This window comes from Myotis yumanensis, unplaced genomic scaffold, assembly GCF_028538775.1.
Source record: "Myotis yumanensis isolate MYYU_CA2020_CCGP unplaced genomic scaffold, mMyoYum1.0.hap1 SCAF_18, whole genome shotgun sequence".
Lineage (NCBI taxonomy): Eukaryota > Metazoa > Chordata > Mammalia > Chiroptera > Vespertilionidae > Myotis > Myotis yumanensis.
Genome location: NW_027223769.1, coordinates 5,269,861 through 5,291,743, shown reverse-complemented (window position 1 = coordinate 5,291,743; position 21,883 = coordinate 5,269,861). Strand labels below are relative to the sequence as shown.

Below are 21,883 nucleotides of genomic sequence, written 5' to 3'. Positions count from 1 at the left end.
TAGGGTCCATTTGCATATTACCCTTTTATTATATAGGATTATTATATAGGATTGTTAATTCTGTGAGGTGTGATAATGGCAGCATAGAGTGTTAAATAGAACTTCTTGTCTGAATGGAGATACATATTTAAGTATTTGGGGATAAAATGGTATAGGCTGGGTGTTGCATGAAAATATCACAGGAAAAAAGGTGGGGTTAGAAGAAATAAACATGCCCAAGGTGAAAACTGCAGAATGCAAATATATGTTAAATTTGGGTAATGAGTGTTCATTAATTGGCTTCTCCACTTTTGTAAGAGAGTAGAGACTAGGAGGAGCAGGTTTGGAGGAAAGATCAGAAGCCTGGGTCATTTGCTCAGAGCTGTCCAGCGCGAGTGCCAGGGCAACCCCAGGAGCCACAGAGGACTGAAGTCCCCACTCTGCGTTCCAGGCCACGTTCAGCACTACTGAGATGGCGCTGGCGCTGAACAGATACCTGTGCCTGGCGGTGCTGCCGCTCATCACCAAGTGTGCGCCGCTCTTTGCGGGAACCGAGCACCGCGCCATCATGGTGGACTCCATGCTGCACACCGTGTACCGTCTGTCCCGGGGCCGCTCCCTCACCAAAGCGCAGCGTGACGTCATCGAGGACTGCCTCATGGCGCTCTGCAAGTAGGCGGCGGGGACGGGGCGGGGCGGGGCCGTGGAGTGGGGTGGGGTGGGCTTCCAGGTGAGAGCCCACCGCCCGCTGAATGTCCTCCCAGGTACATCCGCCCCTCCATGCTGCAGCACCTGCTGCGGCGCCTGGTGTTCGACGTGCCCATCCTTAATGAGTTCGCGAAGATGCCGCTCAAGGTGAGGGCAGACGCTCTTTAGCTCGCTCATTTCCATGCCCCGCCCACCGCTCGCTCTGCTCTCGGACTATGGGGCTCATTTGTATCAACACCCCGCAGGGCAGTTAAACTGCAAATATGAAGCCATTCTTTAGCATTTCATTTGCATACTGGGATTCCCAGAATATTCACTTTGTGTCATTGGTGCCTCTAACACTCTCTAATTAAAGTTTAATTTCCCTAACATTGAGCCAACCCGCACATAAATTAACATATATTTGCATGGGGCACACTGCTTTTCCTAATTAGCATGCTTATTCTTATGCCCAGACCACCAGCCTTTTACTATTCAAATGAGTACATTTATTTTAATAAACAGTTCCACAGCTATTTTGAATCTTTGCACAGTCTTTCCTATTATTTTCTATTTCCATGCTAGTTTTTTTAAAAACATGTTTTTATTGATTTCAGAGAGGAAGGAAGAGGGAGAGAGAGAGAAACATTAATGATGAGAGAGAATCATTGATCAGCTGCCTCCTGCACGCCCCACACTGGGGACTGAGCCTGCAACCTGGGCATGTGCCCTGACCAGGAATCAAATCATGACCTCCTGGTTCATAGGTCGATGCTCAACCACTGAGCCATGCGGCGGGGCTCCATGCTAGTTTTCATAAGGAGATACCTCCAACTCAGATATCTTGACTATTTTGCATAATACATCTAAATCAGCACCCTATTTCAAATTTGCATATTAAATGTAGAGGCCCTCTTCACAATTACCGTATATTTGTATGGAGTGCTGCTAGTGCTTCTGTTCCACATGATAATTGATGTAAGAGCAAACCACTGCATCCACGTGTCCATTCACTCACACATAACACTACTCATGGGTTATTTGTGTAAAACAATACCAGACAAATCCAGCTCTGCTTTAATGCCCATCCTGACTCTAAATTAGAATGCTAAATTTGTATAATAAACTGTGCAGGACCACTCCCCAATAAGCATACTATTCCCCTCACTGGCACTATTTACATAACCCACACCTTCAAAATGTAAAAGCACTGGCAGGCCTGGGCCCCCCAGGACTTTCATTTGCCTGCCAACTTCTTCCGCCCCCTCATTGCTTGCCTCTTCCTTTCTCCCATCCAGCTTCTTACCAACCACTATGAGCGCTGTTGGAAGTACTACTGCCTGCCCACAGGCTGGGCCAACTTCGGCATCACTTCAGAGGAAGAGCTGCACCTCACAAGGAAACTCTTCTGGGGCATCTTTGATTCGCTGGCACACAAGGTCTGGGCACCTGGGGACCCTGAACAGAACCTGTTTGGAAGGGGTGGAGTCCAAAGTTGAGATTCAGGATGAAATCTCCAAATGTGGGGTTCAGGGAGGGAGGTCCTTTGGAGCAAAGAGAATCCATGAATTGGACCTCTGATTTGGGTGTCATGGAAGATGGGATGGGCTTGGAGAAGGTTACATAGGATGGCTTGAGGGTCCAGATGGGACTGAGGCTTGGGTTTCGTAATTCATGTTTGTGGGCTCAGGGAGGAGGGTGACTGATGGCAGGGATAAATTTGAGGTCCTTGGACTCCAGGAACTGCAGGCTCAGCCAGGCCTGCAGTGACACCCCTGTCCTTGGCATCCCTAGAAGTATGACCCAGAGCTGTACCGCATAGCTATGCCTTGTCTGTGTGCCATCGCAGGGGCCCTGCCCCCTGACTACGTGGATGCCTCATACTCGTCCAAGGCTGAGAAAAAGGCCACAGTGGATGCTGAAGGCAACTTTGATCCTCGGCCTGTGGAGACCCTCAAGTGAGGCCTTGTGGGAGGAGAGGGTGGGATCCGGGGCAAAGAGAAGTAGAATGTGACTGTCAGAGATGGAAGGAAGGGCCAGCCCCAACATCTGCTGACCCTGTCCCCCTTAATAGTGTGATCATCCCAGAGAAGCTGGACTCCTTCATTAACAAGTTCGCAGAGTACACACATGAGAAGTGGGCCTTCGACAAGGTTGGCATCAGGGTCCTCCCCTTCCCAGGAACTCCTACCCCTGCCCCAAAACATCAGCTTTTCTGAGACACTTCACCCTTCCTGAGACCTACAACCCTCCAGGGTTTCCTCTCTGTGTACCCCAAGCTGCTGTTTAACCCTCATCTTGCTCCTACCCTCAGCTGTGTGGTAACACTGCCTCCACCCATCCCTTTTCACCTCTAGATCCAGAATAACTGGTCCTATGGGGAGAACGTAGATGAGGAGCTGAAGACCCACCCCATGCTGAGGCCATATAAGACCTTTTCAGAGAAGGTGACCAAGCCTTGGGGCCCAATGTTGGGGGTCCAAAATGAAACCTCTAAGTTTGGGGGTTCAGGAAGGAGTGAGTCTGCTTCAGAGGCTTGGATCTAGCTGGATCCCTCTCCATGGACTGTGCCTTTCCTTGAACTTGGCTGCCTCCCCTAAACCCAGGACTCTTAGTGTTCCTTCTGGAAGAGTCGGAGAGACTGGGTTTGATTCCTTGACCATCCTTAACTTCTCTGAGTCTCCTGTGTAACATGGGACAATGAGAGTGTGTTTGGAAAGCTCTGTTACAGAGCAGGGAAGAGACCTATGTTCAAATTCAACTGGGCCACTTCCTAGCCACGTGCTGGGGGCTTTCCCCTTTTTGGGACACTGGAAGCCAGGGAAGCTAAGCCAGGACCTCTTACCTCCACTTCCCTCTCACCCCATTCCACCAACTCCGTTTTCTCCTATCAACCCCAGGACAAAGAGATTTATCGATGGCCCATCAAGGAGTCCTTGAAAGCCATGATTGCCTGGGAATGGACCATAGAGAAAGCCAGGGAGGGTGAGGAGGAGAAGACGGAGAAGAAGAAAACAAGGAAGATCTCCCAAAGTGCCCAGGTGGAGGCTGGACCGGGGTGGAGGGCTGGGCATTGAGGGGGTGGTGAGTGGCTAGAATAAGGGGCAAGGCCAGGAGAGGGTGAGGCCAGGCAGGAGGTGGAGTCGGGTTAGGAGGAAGGCCCGCAATGAGGTGCAGGAGAAGGCCCAGGAAAGGAGACAGCAGAATAGAAAGTAGGGGGTGGCTTAAAGGCAGGGCCTTAAGAAGAGGGTGCAGAGCAGGGGTCTAGGGCCAGGTGAGGGGGGTAGATTGGGTCAGGGCATGGGCTTCCTGCTATCCCACCAAGCCCCCCATTTCTCCCTTGTCCTCCCAGACCTATGATCCGAGAGAAGGCTACAACCCCCAACCACCCGACCTCAGCGGAGTTACCCTGTCCCGGGAGCTGCAGGTGAGACCCCCTCATCTTTTCTTTTGGGGTGTGGAGGTGTCTGTTTGGGTGGGGGAGGACATCCTCTGAGTCTGGGCCTTGACTCTCGCATCCACACCCAGGCTATGGCAGAACAGCTGGCAGAAAATTACCACAACACATGGGGGCGGAAGAAGAAGCAGGAGCTGGAAGCCAAGGGTGAGAGGCCCCATCCGCCTCTGCATAGATCCCCCTTCTCCACAGTCCCCTAGTCATAGGCTCTGGATCGTAAGGGCCTGTGTTAGAGCTGTGTGACTTTCATCTTCCGCAATTGCTTTCATCCCCTTGAACCTTTGTTTCTGTGTTTGTACAGCGGGGATAATAGGGTTGTGGCGAGGATGTGAAGAACATCCAAAAGCAATCTTTTGGTTATTTTTATCTCTGTCTTTATTACTATCCTATAAATTAAAGCCTAATATGCAAATCGACTGAACTACCAGTCACTATGATGCACACTGACCACCAGGGGGCAGAGGGTCAATGCAGGAGCTGCCCCCAGCTCACAGGCCCCAGGCCAACCAAGGCAGAGGCCAGCCGGTTGCCCTACAGATCGGCCCTAATCTCTAGCCAAGCATAGGGACCCTACCCACGCAAGAATTTCGTACATCAGGCCTCTAGTAATTATATAAGCCTTCAACTGCAGAAACCACTTCAATGAGAGTGGCCTGGGTCCCTCCCAGCCCCCTGATTTCTGGTCTTTGCCACCCCAGGTGGTGGGACCCACCCTCTGCTGGTCCCCTACGACACTCTCACTGCCAAGGAGAAGGCACGAGATAGAGAGAAGGCCCAGGAGCTGCTGAAGTTCCTGCAGATGAATGGCTATGCAGTCACCAGGTACATGGGCTGGGAGCCAGACCTGAGAGCAGTGGGGAAGAGAGGCAGAACCCACAGGGCACAGCTGGGAGAACTGAGGCCGGTGTAGGGGAAACAGGGCCAAAGAAGGGAGGAGGCTAAGAGGGTGGGGTCTGGAGAGCAGAGGCGGGACCTGAGAGGGCAAGAGGCTAAGAAGGTGGGGCCTGGAGCGTGGGGGCGGGACCAGAAAGGGGGAGAAAGCTAAGAGGGTGGAGAGTGACAAATGGGGTGGAACCAGAGGTGGGGTGTTAAGAGGGTGGGGCTTGGGGTAAGAAGAAGCTCTAGTCCAGGGAGGAGCTGGAAACTCCAGGGACCTGGGGTGAGGCAGAGTCGGAGCTCGAGAAGGATGGAAAACAGGGCATTCTGGGTCTAAGCTGACCCTTCCCTTCACCCATCCACACAGAGGCCTTAAAGACATGGAGCTGGATACATCTTCCATTGAGAAACGGTTCGCCTTTGGCTTCCTGCAGCAGTTGCTACGCTGGATGGACATTTCCCAGGAGTTTATCGCCCACCTGGGTGCGGAGAAGTCCCCCCCCTGATGCCTGCCCTACCCGGGAGCCAGGTCACGCATGTGTCCTTCCTCCCTCATATAATTCCTGTGCCAGACAGTGTTAAAGGTGTTGAGACTAAACTGTGAGCAAGACAGACAAAGATCCCTGTCCTGGATTCAGACAATTAATATCAGAAATAACTAAATCATTTCGTGTGTTAGAAGGTGATTAATGTTATGGGGGAAAGACTACAATAGAGCCAGCTAAGGCAGGTGCAAAGGGGAGTATTCCGGAAGACCTTGAAGGAACTGGAGAAGGGGCCGTGTGGACATCTGGGGAGAGTATTCCAGGCAGGGGAACGGCCAGTGCAAAGACTCTGAGAGGCCCCTTCTATGAATATTAGGCCTGTTTGGCTGCACCAGAGTGACTGAGGGCGAGAGTGAGAGGAAATGGGGCCAGAGAGGTGGCAGGGGCAGCTCATGGAGTGATTTCTTAAATGTATGTAGAGCTCACATCTATTTCAAAGTTTAATATTGGAAGTGTTTGGGATCTTTATTTAGAAGTTTGGTGATGAGAAATATGCCATAGGAACTTAACTCTTGTTTATATCAATTAGCCTGTGGTCAAATCGGTGTCCTTATACATTGTTTTGCTTAAAGTTGCAGTTTCCAAGAACCTAAGGAGGATGTTAAGTGAAAACGTACTGTACACAGACCTCCAAAGTGGGAGGAGATGGTACAAGGATGTTTCTCACAGTGCCAAGAAATAGCAAGTCTATAATAATTAGGGTCAGCATTATTATTTTAATAGTATTAATTATTACTGTCACCATTATTTTTACATTTGAAATTGATTTCCATTTTAATATTGACCTCTAGTTTCATTTATTTCAAATTTACTCAGTGCCAGTATTGATGTTCAGGAAGAAAAGGGCTTGTGATAGGAGAGGAGTGGGATGTTCCATGGCCCTGCCCCATTCTCAGCCTCAAGAAGGGTTTGAGCAAAGAGTTAGGGCAGCAGATGAAAGGTAGGAAAAAGTTTTATTTCAGAGCCAACAGGCCAGGACTTCATGTGAAGAATTTATCTCCCATCCTCTCCTAACTCTGCCCCATCAGAACACCCTGAGTTCACTAGCCTTGAATCCACCATGACCCCTTTTTGCTCCCCCCAGAGGCTGTGGTCAGCAGTGGACGAGTAGAAAAATCCCCGCACGAACAGGAGATTAAGTTCTTTGCCAAGGTGAGAGGTGGGCTCAGAAGCTGGAGGAGGCTGGGAACTGGATAGACTCTCTCCACCCTTCACTCAGTCACACTCATCTCTTCCCCCTTCACTCTTCAGATCCTGCTCCCTTTGATCAACCAATATTTCACCAACCACTGCCTGTATTTCTTGTCCACTCCGGCCAAAGTGCTGGGCAGTGGTGGCCATGCCTCCAATAAGGAGAAGGAAATGATCACCAGGTGGGCTGCCCTTTGACCTCTGACCCAGCCCCATGACCTCACAGCATTGTAATCCTGGACCTTATACTCCTACCGTGGATCTTAGGGGCTCTGTCCTGGGGGCCGGGCACTGACTACCTCCATCTGCAGAGGCAGTTAAAGGGCAGGGTGACCAACTGTCCTGTTGTGCCCGAGACCGAGGTGTTTCCCAGGACATGGGACTTTCAGGCAAACTGGGATGAATTTGTTGCCCACTCTGCCCCAACATGCCAGTTATTGCCAGTTACTTTCAAGCTTACTCATCTATGCCCTCCCCACCCCTCCTGTCTTCTTCTTTTTCTTCCCTATCATCCTATCTCCTCGTGGCTCTGTCTCTGTCCTCTCCCTATGCCTGCCTCCTCTAACTGTGTCATCACTGCCCTTGTTCCCTTGGAGTCTTTGCACCCTGTTTCCCCTGTCCTTTCTCTATCATTAGCCTCTTCTGCAAGCTTGCTGCTCTTGTTCGTCACCGCGTCTCTCTCTTTGGTAAGTCATTTTGCTCCCTAAGCCCTTCTTAATATTCCCTCTCTTCCCCTCATTACCAACCCCACCCTGAAGAAGTACGGCCCAGGTTCATGCCTTAATTTGAACAACCTTTACTGTGTTCTTCCCCTCAACCTACATGGACTAGGTAGACCTGGGGGCAGTGACTGGGACAGTCTTGGGCCCAGCGCTCATGGAGCTCACAGGCCAGGACAGGGAAAACAGGCTCATCACCAGAGAGTGAAGGCCTAAGGGGTCAGGGCCTGGATGGTGGAGGGTCAGGAAGGGGGGGGGGGGGGTCAGGGCCTGGATGGGGAAGAACGGAAGCCTATGGGAGTCTGGGTGGGGGTGCGGAGAGGTAATTTGGGGTGGATGTAGATCAGTGGTTCTCAACCTTCTGGCCCTTTAAATACAGTTCCTCATGTTATGACCCAACCATAAAATTATTTTTGTTGCTACTTCATAACTGTAATGTTGCTACTGTTATGAATCGTAATGTAAATATCTGATATGCAGGATGGTCTTAGGCAACCCCTGTGAAAGGGTCGTTCGACCGCCAAAGGGGTCGCGATCCACAGGTTGAGAACTGCTGATGTAAATGAAGGTACTGTCCTGTAGTCCTTCCTTCACCCAAGCTCGTCTTCATCCCTCAGGGACGGATGCCCCAGCTGTTGTCAACTGTCTTCACATCCTGGCACGCTCCCTGGATGCCAGGTAGGGCTACAGGTCATGGTGCCCACTCCTAGATTCTCTGAAGTCTAAACTCTCATACTCTAGAACTGGGTGCCCCCACTTCCCTCCTAGGACGGTGATGAAGTCAGGCCCTGAGATCGTGAAGGCTGGCCTCCGTTCCTTCTTTGAGAGTGCCTCGGAGGACATCGAGAAGATGGTCGAGAACCTGAGGCTGGGCAAGGTGTCACAGGCGCGCACACAGGTGAAGGGTGTGGGCCAGAACCTCACCTACACCACCGTGGCCCTGCTGCCCGTCCTCACCACCCTCTTCCAGCACATCGCCCAGCACCAGTTTGGAGATGATGTCATCCGTAAGGACTACTGACCCTAAGTGGGGAGGAGGGGGGGGGCAATTCAGCCAACATCACCCATCCCTGTGCCCAATAGAATCATCAGGTGTTTAAATGTGTATTTATTGAGTGGATTTATTGCCATAAGCAAAGTGTGCATTCAGTAAATAAGTAGGTAACAGAATGAGTTAATTAGGATGACTTCAGCAGCTCTATCAACAGAGCCTAAATCACATAGCTTGAGCGAGATGGAATTATATTTTTGTCCTGTGTAACAGTCTATTTGTAAGTGGATCATAATGTCAGGACTCCAGGTTCCCTTCATTTTGTTGCTCTGCTATCTCTGAAATATTGCCTTTATCCACATGGTCCAAGATAGCACACCATTACATCCTTATTCTAACCAGTAGGAGAGGAGAACAAGCAAAGAGGAGGGCACTTCAATTACTTTAAAGGAACAACCTACAAGTGGTCCGAATCGCTCCTGCTTACATCAGTCCCATCCACCAGAACTTAGCATGTGGCCCATGTTTCTGCAAAGGAGGCTGGGAAAGTAGCCTTTATTCTTGGAGGCCATGTGTAGAGCTAAATATTGGAGGTCTAGGAAGAAGAGAAGTACAGATAGTAGGTAAGAACAGGTGCTGGGAGTCAATTAGCAGTGTCTGCCATGTTTATTCTACCAAGGGCCTCGATCCCTGCAGGGGGGAGCCGATCAATCAATGTTGATGTTTCTCTCTCATCAATGCTTCTATCTCCCTCTCCATTCCTGTATCTCTAAAATAAATAAAACATTTTTTTAAAAACCCTAGTAAGGAAAGTAGAACTTGAATGGGGATTTCCATTTTACTTGAAAATTTTAATACTATACAGAAAAGTCAACAGAAGAGAATTGTTAAGAACTTGCCCCATTTGCTTTACCTTTCACTTTACGGATGAAAGGATCTGCAGACTTTTCTGAGCTTTCGAATATGAGTTTCACACATAGTGACATCCCAACCCTGAATATTCAGCTTGTATCTCCTAAGTAAGAACCTTCTCTCATGTAACCACATATCAGAATCACCCCCAACCTGGCTATATCTAAGTTTCCCTATTACTCTCAAAATGCCTTTGATTTTTTAAAAATTCAGAATCCAGTGATGTTTCTCTCATGGCTTTATAGTCTCTTTTCAATCTAGGACAGTCCCCCTGCCCTCTTTTTGCCTTGTGACATTTGTGAACTTGATGAGATTCTTAACCTGACCATCCAAAGAGGATGGGTGGCTAACCTAAAATTCTAGCCAGGATTGCATGTGTGTTTGCATTTTTCTGGAGAGTATCCATCACTATCATCAAAGAGATCCATGAGTCCTCTATCGAGTGCTTGCTGTTTGCCTTGTTTTAATTGCTTTCCAAGTATTAACTGGTTTTATCCTCACAATAACCCTCATGAGGAAGATACTATAATTATCTCCATTTTACAGATAGGAAAACAGGCCAAGAGAGTGGTATTTGCTCAAGTCACAAAACTAGTAAATGGCAGGCAGCTCTTACCCACCATTTGGATATAAGGGAGGGGTTTGGGGCACTGGTGTGGTGGGCACATCCTCCACCCTTGTTCTCTCTCTCTCAGTGGATGACGTCCAGGTCTCATGCTACCGAACACTGTGCAGCATCTACTCTCTGGGAACAACCAGAAACTCTTATGTGGAAAAGTAAGAGGGAACAATCATAGTTTGGGGCTGGAATGAGCACTCTGGGGCCTCAGAGAGGGGAGGGCGCAAGAGAAGATTAGGGGTGAGTGAAAAGCAGGGGAGATGTTCAAAGTCTTCAACAGCCACACTTTGTGGCAGATGCAGTTCCCCAAGGAGGCCACATGAGGGCACTCAGGTGAAGGCCAGCAAAGGAAATGGAGGCCTCCAGGCTGCGGGTGGGGGCTGAGTGGGGTGGGGGGATGACCAGGCTCCTGCTGGCCCAGATGCCAGGGTGTTCTTTGCTGAGGAACAAGCTTGCCCTGACAAGGGGCTTGCAAAAACGAGGGTAGCACACAGGAGCCATAGCACATTGGGGCACTGGGGGGGCCCTGGCAGTGCTCATGTGGGCTCTCCTGAGCCAAGATCACAGGTGGAGCAAGAGGGCATTCAGGAAGCCTGAGAAAAAGGCCATATCTGTGCCCACTGGTGAGCAGCACTCTGCTCCAAAGGGTTCTGGGGAGAGTCCCTTCTGTGGAGGCTGGGGCTGGGACCCAGGTCCAGGCGAAGGGCATGGGAGCTAAGGAGCATCCTCTTTCAGGCTACGGCCAGCCCTCGGGGAGTGCCTGGCCTGCCTGGCAGCGGCCATGCCTGTGGCATTTCTGGAACCTCAGCTGAACGAGTATAATGCCTACTCAGTGTACACCACCAAGTCTCCCCGGGAGCGGGCCAGTAAGTTGTGTGGGGCTAGGGCAGCTGTCAGGGTTCCAGTCCACATTGGGAGCAGTGTGGCCCAATCTGGGCTCTGAGGGACTGAGGATTCCCAAGCTTGGATGTGCTCCAGATTGGGGAATCCCAGGGCTTATGGGGGACCTTAGTATGTGGTGTGGACACTGAGGTCTGAGGGTGATGGGTTGGCATGCCCTGATCCCTCCCTGTACCCCAGTCTTGGGGCTCCCCAACAGCGTGGAGGAGATGTGTCCTGACATCCCAGTGCTGGAGCGGCTCATGGCAGACATCGGAGGGCTGGCCGAGTCGGGGGCCCGCTACACAGAGATGCCACATGTCATCGAGATCACCCTTCCCATGCTGTGCAGCTACCTGCCCCGCTGGTGGGAGCGCGGGCCTGAGGTGCCCCCACCCACCTTGCCTGCTGGGGTCCTCCCACCCTGCACAGCTGTCACCTCTGACCACCTCAACTCCCTGTTGGGGAATATCCTTCGAATCATCGTCAATAACCTGGGCATTGACGAGGCCTCGTGGATGAAACGGCTTGCTGGTGGGTGTGGGGGGGGCACTAAGCTTCGGAGGGCTGGGGCCAGGGTCTAGGGGCTGGGACCCCTTGACCTAACGGTCTGAGAGGGAGATCCCGGGCTCCATGGTCTCCTGGGAGTTGGGAGGAGTCAGAGTCTAGGTTTTTTCGGGATTGAAGGTCAAGGGTCATCACAAGGGGTGAGAGGCTCAGGGCTGAAAGGATGAGTCCGGGGAGTCCTCCAGGCTGGATTCTGAATTTCTGGAACCTGGGAGTGGGTTAGATCAGGATTTAGGAACTGGGTCAGAAGCCTGAGTTCCTTATGCAAATGGTCAGAGGATGAGGTTCCTGATAAGGATGGGTTATAGGTAAGAGGTCAAGACATTAGTCCTTAAAGGGTTGGGATTCCTGGTTTAGAAGTTCTATGTCAAAAATTGGTTCAAACTAGAGGTTGAGGCTGGAATCGGAGGCCAGGATCAGAGGCCAAAGGCTGGGGTAAGAAGCCATAGTAAGAAATCATGTCGTGAGGAAGAGTCTAGGTAGGGACCAGGTCAGAGGTTAAAGACGGGTGAGAGGTTACAGGCTAGGGTAAGATATCAGTTGGGGTCACAGGTCAGGCACATGTGTTAGGCTGGGATCACAGGTTCAGGTTATGGGTGATGGTTGGGATCAGGATTCAGGGACTATGTTGTAGGTCACGGCCCAAGGTCAGAAGTGGGATTAGAGATAAATGCTGGAGTCAGAAGCCAGGGTCAGGCTGGGGTCAATGATAGCTGCTGGGTCAGAGGAGTCATGGGATGGGAACAGAGGTCATAGGTCAGATGCTGGAGTTAGAGGCTGGCCAGCAATGAGTGTCCCCACTTTGCTCCTGCAGTGTTTGCCCAGCCCATTGTGAGCCGGGCCCGGCCGGAGCTCCTGCACTCACACTTTATCCCAACCATTGGGCGGCTGCGCAAGCGGGCGGGGAAGGTGGTGGCCGAGGAGGAGCAGCTGCGCCTGGAGGCCAAGGCAGAGGCCGAGGAGGGTGAGCTCCTCGTGCGGGACGAGTTCTCTGTGCTCTGCCGGGACCTGTATGCCCTCTATCCACTGCTCATCCGCTACGTGGACAACAACAGGTCAGCATGTCCCCATTGTCCCCCCATATACCTCAGCCTAACCTCTGGCTTTCCTGAATCCCTTCTGACTTGCTATAAACTTCTTGCCATTCTCACCCAACCTACTGACTCCAACCCCAATGCTTCTGGCTCAACAAAATCCAACCCACTGGATTTGCTCCCTTCCTGCCCCTTTGCCCGTCCTGAATCTGAGCCCCTGTACGGTTGCAATGTCGGCTATAAGGAGCCCTGCTTTTCTCTCCAGCACTGGGCCTCCAGGCTTGGGTAGATGAGGTGGCTGATATTTGTGCAGCAAAGCCCAATCATTAGGCCTTTCTCTGTCATTGGGAGAAGAAAGATAGTCCAGATGTGACCAGTCTCATTCCCCCAGAAACATAGATCTTTAATAAAAGGGCAAGTGCAGGCATCAACCAACTGCTAATGTCTCTCTAAATTCAGAAACTGTTTAAAGAATTATTGACTCCTACGTGCAGCCTAATTCAGGGATAGTAAATGAGTTTCAACTCCAGTTCCATCCTTGTTGGGAAAGATTTTAAGGTTGTCCTGGGAGCAGAAAAGGAAGTGGTGGTATGCATGCTGGATGCATCCTTGCACATCCATCTTTTTGCTCACCAGTGGGTACTGCTATAGGGCAGATTCCTAGGAGTGGGAGAGCTGGGTCAAAGAGTTTGAACAAGTAAATTGTGGTATATTCACGCAGTGGAATATTACACAATAATTCAAATGAACAAAGTCACAACACACAACGTTGATAAATCCCACAAACATCAGGTTGAATAAAAGAAGCCAGGAAAATAAAATAAAAAATAGTACATATCATATCATCTATTTATGTAACGTTCAAGAACAGACAAAAATAATTCATGGTCTGTAAGTCAAGATAAGGGTCATTTTTTCAAGAGGAAGGAAGTGGGAGTGGCTGGGAGGGACACAAGGGTAGTTCTGGGGACTGGAAATGTTCTATTTCTTGAGTTGGGTGGTGGTTGGTTACACAAGTGTGTTCACTTTGTGATATTTCATCAAGTTGACACTTTATATGCATGTTATATTTCTTTTTTTAACTGTAGAAAAAATTTATTTGCCTCATTAAAAAATCTCAATAGTGCATTTAACTATAAATTCAATCTTCTCATTCAAGGAGTTGCAAACAAAGTTTAAGTAGAAACTTTTGATTGCTTTAGGTTTACATATAAAAAAACTCTTAAATTTACCGAGGGAACATAAAAAACCAGATTTAAAAAACCTTAAAGCATAAATTTATAATTAATGGGTCTATTATTCTGCTCCCAGTGCCTGCTCTGTAGGAGAGAACATTTCCAACCTACAGCTAAAGCATGGAATAAAACAGTTACAAACTGAATCCTGCATCAGCTACTGACAGAGCTGAAATAATTTAGGGTGGGAAAGTTATGTGTCATTATCTTACACAATTTCACTCCAAGAGTAAAAAAGCAAACCCAAAGGCTCAGCTCTTTCCCGGCTTTAAAAATGTCCCTGTCCCCCTCCTCCCTGCAATCCCTCCCTCTCTCCAGGACAAAGTAGAGCTAAAGGTCCCTGTGGTGGTGACTCCAGGGCTGTCCTCACACCCAGGAAACAAAGGGGATTCCCAGCCATTGTCCTCCCTACGCTGAGCATCACCAGCACTGTGCATGTTACATTTCAATAGAGAAAGAAAAAAGTTTGTAAAGGAATGGTCATTTATCAACTTTAAATAATCCAAATGGCCAGATTACCCAGAAAATTCCAGCCCTCCCTTTGGAGTCTCCTGGTCCCCCTGACCCTCTCCCCTAAGATCTCTTGTGTAGCCCCCCTCCTGGGTGTCTCACCCCATCCCTCACCAGCCCTTTCCCTGCTGCCCAGGGCACACTGGCTGACGGAGCCCAATCCCAACGCTGAAGAGCTGTTCAGGATGGTGGGCGAGATCTTTATCTACTGGTGCAAGTCCCACGTGAGTCCCTGCTCACTCCCTGCTCCTCTTCATACCTGAGAAGCTGCTGCCCTGAGATGCCCTCCCCCGACCCTGCCTGACCCCAGTACTGCCTCTGCCACCAGAACTTCAAGCGTGAGGAGCAGAATTTCGTGGTCCAGAATGAGATCAACAACATGTCGTTTCTGACTGCCGACAACAAGAGCAAAATGGCCAAGGTGGGTGTTTTGCTCTGGGAGGGGCCTTAGCAGGGAGGGAGGGAACACCCAAGGGCTTCCTACCTGCCCCCTCCTCATCCAGCCGGCTGCCCTGTCCTGGTCACATTCCCTGCAGCCCTCACAGCTTTGTCCCCTCTCATCTTGCATTTCCTTCCTCCTATCCCCATTACCCCAGGGCCCCCTCTCCTCTCCCCTTATACCTCTCAGAACTGCCCTCTACAGGGTTCAATCTAAAGGACAAACCCACCCACCCTGAGTCAAGGTCTGGGAATGCCCTACAAGGGGATGCATGTCCGGTGGGCAGAGAGCTTGGGTTAGGTCAACTTGGAATTAGGTCTGGGGTTCTCTGAGGGACTGGGGTAACCCTTTTTGTCTCTGTCTGCCATCTGATGAAACAGGCAGGAGACGTACAGGTCAGCCCCTCATCTGGAACCTTCCGCATGACTCTTGGCTAATACCTTCTTCCCCACAAACCCCAGCATCTGCACCCCTCCAGAAAACCCCTGTCCCTATTCCTCACCCCTCATCCTTGGCTCCCAGCTACCATCCTCTTTCTCTCCCCATTCCTCCCTGTCTCCAATCATCCATTCCCTTCCCAACCCTCAGCTTTGAGCAAATTTACTTTTTTTTTTTTTTTTAACTTTCGTTGAAAAAAAAAAAAACCCCCACCTCTCAGCTTTCCCCAAAGCATCAAAGCATTGTGGGCTAAGGTCCATTGTGGGCTGAGGCTGTGAGGAATGGGAATGAGGGTGGGACAGGCACGTGCATGCTGAGTTTAAGACTTGGGCTCTGGAATGAGAGAGACTTGGGTTAGAATCCTGACTCTGACAGTTGGCTATGTGACCTTGGTCAACAGTCTTATCCTTTTGAGCCGCTGATGGCATTTGGCCTGTGGCCCCTGGCCCAGGACTCTGCAAGGACTCAGATGCATGAACAGCCTCCATATTTCGAGCTGGTGTGGATGTGGCTCTGGCCAAAGCTTGTCACCTGGGCTTCTCATTGGCATGACTGGGGTGGTCCTGACCATAGGTCTGCACCAAGGCTCAGAACATGGCTATGGGACTCCATGCCCGTGTTTCTGTTCCCAGATCTTTTTGGATCTCTCTGGCATCTTCTCTCTTCCTGTTTTCTTGTCCATCTCAGTCTCTCAGTGTCTTTTTCTTCCAACTTCTCTTGTCTCATCTTTGTTTCATCCTTGGGAACTCAGTCTTGAGATATGAAGTGTGGGGCTGTGCATGTTTTTTGGAGAGATGTTGTACTGAGAGTTCTTAGGGGATTTTGGGAGAAGACCTCCAGAGGTTGAGAAAGGCCTGGAATTTGGGGGAATCTGTAAGGGTTTGGGACAGAAGTTAGGAATTTGGGATAGGGGCTGGGGTTAGGAGGGTCAGGGCTGGGCATCTGGTGAAAGATCAGCAAGGACTGGGGTGGGAACTGGGGCGATGGCTGTTGGGGTGGGAACCAAGCATGGGGCTGGGCTGGCATTCATGCTGGTGCTGAGCCCCATGTCCCCACAGTCAGGTGGCTCAGACCAGGAACGCACCAAGAAGAAGCGCAGGGGGGACCGGTACTCTGTGCAGACATCGCTGATTGTGGCCACACTCAAGAAGATGCTGCCTATCGGCCTGAACATGTGTGCACCCACTGACCAGGACCTCATTGCGCTGGCCAAGACCCGCTATGCTTTGGTGCCTGCCGGACCCCATTCTGGGAATCTGCCAGGATCCCACTCAGCACCCTACACCAAGCCCCCAAGACCCCAGGAGCCCACTGGGAGCCCTCCCTTAGGACCCTACTGAATCCTTCTCTAGGACCCTGAGGACTCACTGGACCCCTTAGGATGTTAAGGACCCCACTCAAGAAACTGCCAGAGCCCTGGGACCTAAGGACCCTACCTGGGACCCCACTGAAACCCAGAAATACTACTAAGACCCTCTCCGATCCTCCCCACATAAGCCTTCCACCAGCTGCTGGGTTGACAGGCCTAGAAGGACCACGTTGAGCCTTTAGGGATCCAACTGAACACCCTCCCCCAGGACCATGCCAAACCCATTATGACCCTGAGGACCCCACCCAAGATACCATTAGCACCAGTGAGACTCCTCTGAGCCCTCCACCAGGACCTCCCTAAACTCCTCGGGACCCAATGAGCAATGAGCCCCTCATGATCCCACTGGCCTTCCCCTGAACCTCTGGGTCTCCATTGAGCTCTCTAGCTCATCACCTCTTTCCCTTAGGACGATGCTGGACCCTCCCTCTGGCCTCTCTTGACGCTCATCTAAACCCCTCAAAACTCTCAGGGGCCCAGTGAGCACCTGTGACCCTAAGTAGCCCTGCAGAATCCTAATGGCCCCTTCCCCAGGTCTATGAACAATCTTCTGAGGTTCCAAGAATCCACGGGATCAATTGACCCTGCCCCTGAACTCTAAGCCCTCTGGGACTTAAAGGAGGCCTCCCAGGACCCCACTTACCCCTTGTATGGAATAACACCCTCCCCCACCCCTGATCCTTTTCACCACAAGAACCTAAGAGGATCCTATCCCGAGACCTCTAAAACCTCCCCCAGGACCCTGCTGAGTAACCTTACAACTTACTACGCTCACTGACTTCCCCTGGTATCCTTCCCTCAGGACCTCGGGCTCCTCCTAGGACCTTGCTGAGTCCTGCCAAGACCCCAAAGAACTCTTTGACCTCTCAACTTGGTCCTTGAGGGCCCCCCTCTCCTGGGACTCTAAGGAACCCCCACACTACTGACCCCTCCTTTGGCCTGTGTAAACCCTACCCATGACTTGGTTGATATAGTTGATCTCCCATGACCTCTACTAACCTAGCCATTTTCCTTATAACCTCCTTCACCCCATCTGATCAGATACACCCTATCCATCTCCCACTTACTTGCAGTCCCACTCTGACCCTCCTCTGACTTCCAATAATCCCTCTGTGGTCTTATTTGACCTTTGAGGCTATCCTGTCACCTTCTACCTAATCTCACACCCCCAAGAGGCCCTTCTAATCTTTACTGTCTCTTCAAGGTGCCTCTGTGGCCTCTAGGACTCCCCTCCGATCACTCCTGATCTCTGATTCCTTTCAAGTTTCTCACCCATCCTCCCTACACAAGCCTCCCACCAGTTGCTGGGATGACAGGTCTAGAAGGGGAAGGGTTACGGGTCAAGGAGGCGCTGAGTCCTCCGGAGTGACCCAGTCTGGCCATGTTTCCCCCCAGAAAGACACGGATGAGGAGGTCCGGGAATTTCTGCATAACAATCTTCACCTTCAAGGAAAGGTAGGCCTCCTTAATCCGCACATTGGGATACCAGCAACAAAAAGAGCCAACTTATGAGCACTTACTATGTACCAGGCATCGGAAGAGGGACCTTGTACTCACTTCCCACTGGATTGAAAGGGGCCCAGCAGGACCGAGCAGACACTGCGTGCAGGGCCATTCCCCACCCCACCCCACCCTACCCCGCCAGAAGCCAGGCGGAGGGAGAGCCTTGCGGACAGGCTCACTCCAGCCCACTGTTCTTCCTCCTCTCAGGTGGAGGGCTCCCCTTCTCTGCGATGGCAGATGGCCCTGTACCGGGGCCTCCCAGGCCGCGAGGAGGACGCGGACGACCCTGAAAAGATCGTGCGCAGAGTCCAGGAAGTGTCTGCGGTGCTCTACCACCTGGAGCAGGTGGGCGGCCAGCGGGGTCTTACTGCTGAGTTGCCGAGCTATGATCTCCAGGCCGGACAAGGGGCGGGCCTTACGTTTGTGGGCGGGGCCTGAGGGTGTACCTGGGCTTTTGGGGGAGGGGGGGCAAGGGGTGGTCTTGGGTCTGTGGGTGGAGCTTCTGCGGAATCTTGAGTTTAAATCGAGGCTTAGGCACAGCCAGTAGGGCTCAGTGGTTGAGCCTTTTTTCTTAAATTAATCTTTATTGTTAAGATTATTATAGATGTCCCTCTTTTTCCCCCCATCACCCCTTTCCACCCAGTTCCCACCCTGCCCCAGGTCTTCACCACCCTATTGTCTGTGTCCATAGGTAATGCATATCTATACATATAAAAGCCTAAGCAATGGAACGACCGGTCGACCAGTTGATATAACATGCACTGACCATCAGGGGGCAGACGCTCAACACAGGAGCTGCCCCCTGGTGGTCAGTGTGCTCCCACAATCAACCTCCTGTGGCCAGGCAACCTCCCGCAGTCCCTTCCTCCAGCCTGCCAGCCCCAATGACCCTGATTGGGCCACCAGCCAAACTTCCTGCAGCCCCAGCTCTCCCCACAGCCAGCCAACCTCCCACGGCCCCTCCCCCCACCAGCAAACCTCTCACGGCCTCAATTGGCCCCGATCACCAGCTAGGCTGAGTGACCCCACCCGTGCACATATTTGTGCACCGGGCCTCTAGTATGCATATAAGATCTTTGTTTAATCTCTTCCCACGCCCTACCCACCTTCCCTCTGAGAATCTTCAGTCTGTTCCATTTCCATGCCTCTGATTCTATTTTATTCATCAGTTTATTCTGTTTATTAGATTTCTTATTTGTTTATTTTGCTTTTTAGATTCAATTGTTGACAGATATGTATTTACTAGAGGCCTGGTGCACAAAATTCGTGCACTGGCGGGGGTGGGGGTCCCTCAACCGGGCCTGCACCCTTTCACAGTCCAGGAGCCCTCAGGGGATGTCTGACTGCCGGTGTAGGCCCGCTCCCCACAGGGCTTCTGGCCGTGAGCCTGGCTTCTGGCCAAGCAGTGCTCCCCTTATGGGAGCACACTGACCACCAGGAGGCAGCCTCTGTGTTGAGTGTCTGCCCCTTGGTGGTCAGTGCAAGTCACAGCGACTGGTCATTCTGCCATTCAGTTGATTTGCATATTAGCCTTTTATTATATAGGATTGCCTTTTTATTGTTCATATTTTTAAATATATTTTATTGATTTTTTACAGAGAGGAAGGGAGAGAGATAGAGAGTTAGAAACATCAATGAGAGAGAAACATCGATCAGCTGCCTCCTGCACATCTCCTACTGGGGATGTGCCCGCAACCCAGGTACATGCCCTTGACTGGAATCGAACCTGGGACCTTTCAGTCCGCAGGCCAACGCTCTATCCACTGAGCTAAACCGGTTTTGGCTTATTGTTCATATTTTTATCTTTTTCTTTTTCTTCTTCTTCTTCTTCCTCTTCTTTAAAAATACCCTTCAACATTTCATGTACTACGGTTTGGTGGTGATGAACTCCTTTAGCTTTTTCTTATCTGTGAAGCTCTTTATCTGACCTTCAATTCTAAATGAGAGCTTTGCTGGATAGAGTAATATTGGTTGTAGGTCCTTGCTATTCATCACTTTGAATATTTGTTGCCACTCCCTTATAGCCTGCTTAGTTTCTGTTGAGAAAACAGCTGACAGTCCTATGGGCACTCCCTTGTAGTTAACTGTTTTTCTCTTGCTGCTTTTAAGATTCTCTCTTGGTCTTTAGCCCTTGGCATTTTAATAAAATGTGTCTTGGGTGAGGCCTCTTTGGGTTCCCTTGTTTGGGATTCTCTGTGCTTACTGGACTTGTAAGTCTATTTCTTTCACCAGGTAGGGGAAGTTTTCTGTAATTATTTCTTCAAATAGGTTTTCAATATCTTGCTTTCTTTCTTCTTCTAGCACCCCCATAATGCAAATATTGGTACACTTGAAATTGTCCCAGAGGCTCCTTATACTATCTTCATATTTTTTGGATTCTTTTTTCTTGTCGCTCTTCTGATTGGGTGTTTTTTGCTTCCTCATATTTCAAATCATTGATTTGATTCTCGAGATCCTCTACTCTACTGTTGAATCCCTATATATTATTCCTTATTTCAGCCTGTGTATGCTCAATTTCTGACTGGTTCATTTCCTTTTTTTGTTTGTTTGTTTGCTTTTTGGCATTCTCACTGAGATCCTTGAAAGTCTCACTAAGTTCCTTGAAGATCTCAGAAAACTCTTGACTAACCTTATAACATGGTTTTGAATTCTATATCCAGTAGTTTGTTTCCTTCTATTTTTTTCATTGTTGACATGTTTCTTTGTCTCTGCATTTTGGCTGCTTCCCTGTGTTTGTTTCTATGTATTGGGTAGAGCTGCTATGTCTCCTTGAGTTGATAGAGTGGTCTTGTGTAGTAGGTGTCCTATAGGGCCCAGTGGCTTAGCTTCCCCAGTCACCTGAGCTGGGCACTTTAGGTGCACCCCTTTGTGGGCTTGTGCACAGTCTTGTTGTAGTTGAACCTTGATTGCTGTTGGTGTCATTGGGAGGAATAGACCTCCAGGCCAATTGGCTGTGAGGACCAGCTGTGACTACAATAGAAGAGCTGCTGTGCAGGAGACACCCCTAAGGAGCAGGACTTGCTTTAGTGGGACTTTGGTGCTCACTGAGTCTGCCCCTTGAGTGTGTCGCTCATGGATGCATAGAGTCGTAATCTGGTATGGTCTGACACTGACCACTGGGTATACTGGCTCTTTGGTCTCTAGGGAGGTGCAAAGTCAACCACTGCCTGGGGCCACCTATCTGCAGATTCCCCCTATTTGTATCTGTTTTGGAAGTGTCCAAACGAGGCTCAGCTGTGAAGCAAGGCAGGCTGGTGCTAGTGCTGGGTGTTGGGCTTTTACTGATATATTTGGGGCTCCCTGACCCCATTGAAGCTTGTTTGAGAGAGTTTAGCAAAGTCTGAAGCCTAAGCAAAGACAGGCCATTCATATGCAAAAGCTACTGCACAAAGGTTGGGTGGGCTGAAAATTGGATGGGACGGTGGTCTCAGAGAATCACCAGGGTGATAGAGCAAACATATTTGGCTGCCAGTCAGCCGTGCAACTGGGGAGGTCCCAACACAGGGACAATGACACCTGTTAGCACCTCTGACTGGGAGAAAGCCGCCTCTGAGTTCCTGCCCTGATGCCAGACAATCCAGTTCCTTTCCATATGTGTCTGTGTCCCCTAGAGACTTGTCTTGGCGCTGGAGCTCAGAGGAAGTAGGACCTTGTAAATTCAATTCATGTACAGGCAGGTGCTTTAAGAGGATCAGCTGGGTCTTCAGCAGCCTCCGTGTTACTGGGCTCCAATCCCTGCTGGTTTTTACAGCCCATAGTTATGGGGACTTCTTTTCCCAGCTCTGGGAGCTTGGGCTTGGAGTCTGGTGTGGGGCTGAGACCCCTTGCTCCTTATGGGGAGCCTCCGCAAAGATGATCTCCCACCCGATTAAAAAATTTACACACTTGGGTGTCGGTCCAACCTGATCCCTGCCACCACCCCACCTACCAGTC

The 21,883-nt window shown here is 50.5% G+C and overlaps 1 protein-coding gene across 1 annotated transcript in view; it reads left to right on the top strand.

Annotated features, from left to right (window-relative positions):
• The window catches only part of RYR1 (ryanodine receptor 1), a 129,832-nt gene that overhangs the window by 54,120 nt on the left and 53,829 nt on the right, over positions 1-21,883 (top strand). The window contains exons 48-72 of the mRNA XM_070398122.1: positions 431-651; positions 744-834; positions 1,965-2,105; positions 2,461-2,624; positions 2,741-2,819; positions 3,024-3,113; positions 3,567-3,707; positions 4,019-4,093; positions 4,195-4,270; positions 4,822-4,945; positions 5,367-5,482; positions 6,629-6,696; positions 6,796-6,917; positions 7,372-7,421; positions 8,072-8,132; positions 8,223-8,461; positions 10,053-10,134; positions 10,712-10,842; positions 11,057-11,389; positions 12,237-12,477; positions 14,338-14,425; positions 14,530-14,622; positions 16,137-16,307; positions 17,843-17,902; positions 18,158-18,295. Coding sequence (XP_070254223.1) covers positions 431-651; positions 744-834; positions 1,965-2,105; positions 2,461-2,624; positions 2,741-2,819; positions 3,024-3,113; positions 3,567-3,707; positions 4,019-4,093; positions 4,195-4,270; positions 4,822-4,945; positions 5,367-5,482; positions 6,629-6,696; positions 6,796-6,917; positions 7,372-7,421; positions 8,072-8,132; positions 8,223-8,461; positions 10,053-10,134; positions 10,712-10,842; positions 11,057-11,389; positions 12,237-12,477; positions 14,338-14,425; positions 14,530-14,622; positions 16,137-16,307; positions 17,843-17,902; positions 18,158-18,295 — 3,195 coding nt within the window. The remainder of the gene's footprint in view (positions 1-430; positions 652-743; positions 835-1,964; positions 2,106-2,460; positions 2,625-2,740; positions 2,820-3,023; positions 3,114-3,566; positions 3,708-4,018; positions 4,094-4,194; positions 4,271-4,821; positions 4,946-5,366; positions 5,483-6,628; positions 6,697-6,795; positions 6,918-7,371; positions 7,422-8,071; positions 8,133-8,222; positions 8,462-10,052; positions 10,135-10,711; positions 10,843-11,056; positions 11,390-12,236; positions 12,478-14,337; positions 14,426-14,529; positions 14,623-16,136; positions 16,308-17,842; positions 17,903-18,157; positions 18,296-21,883) is intronic.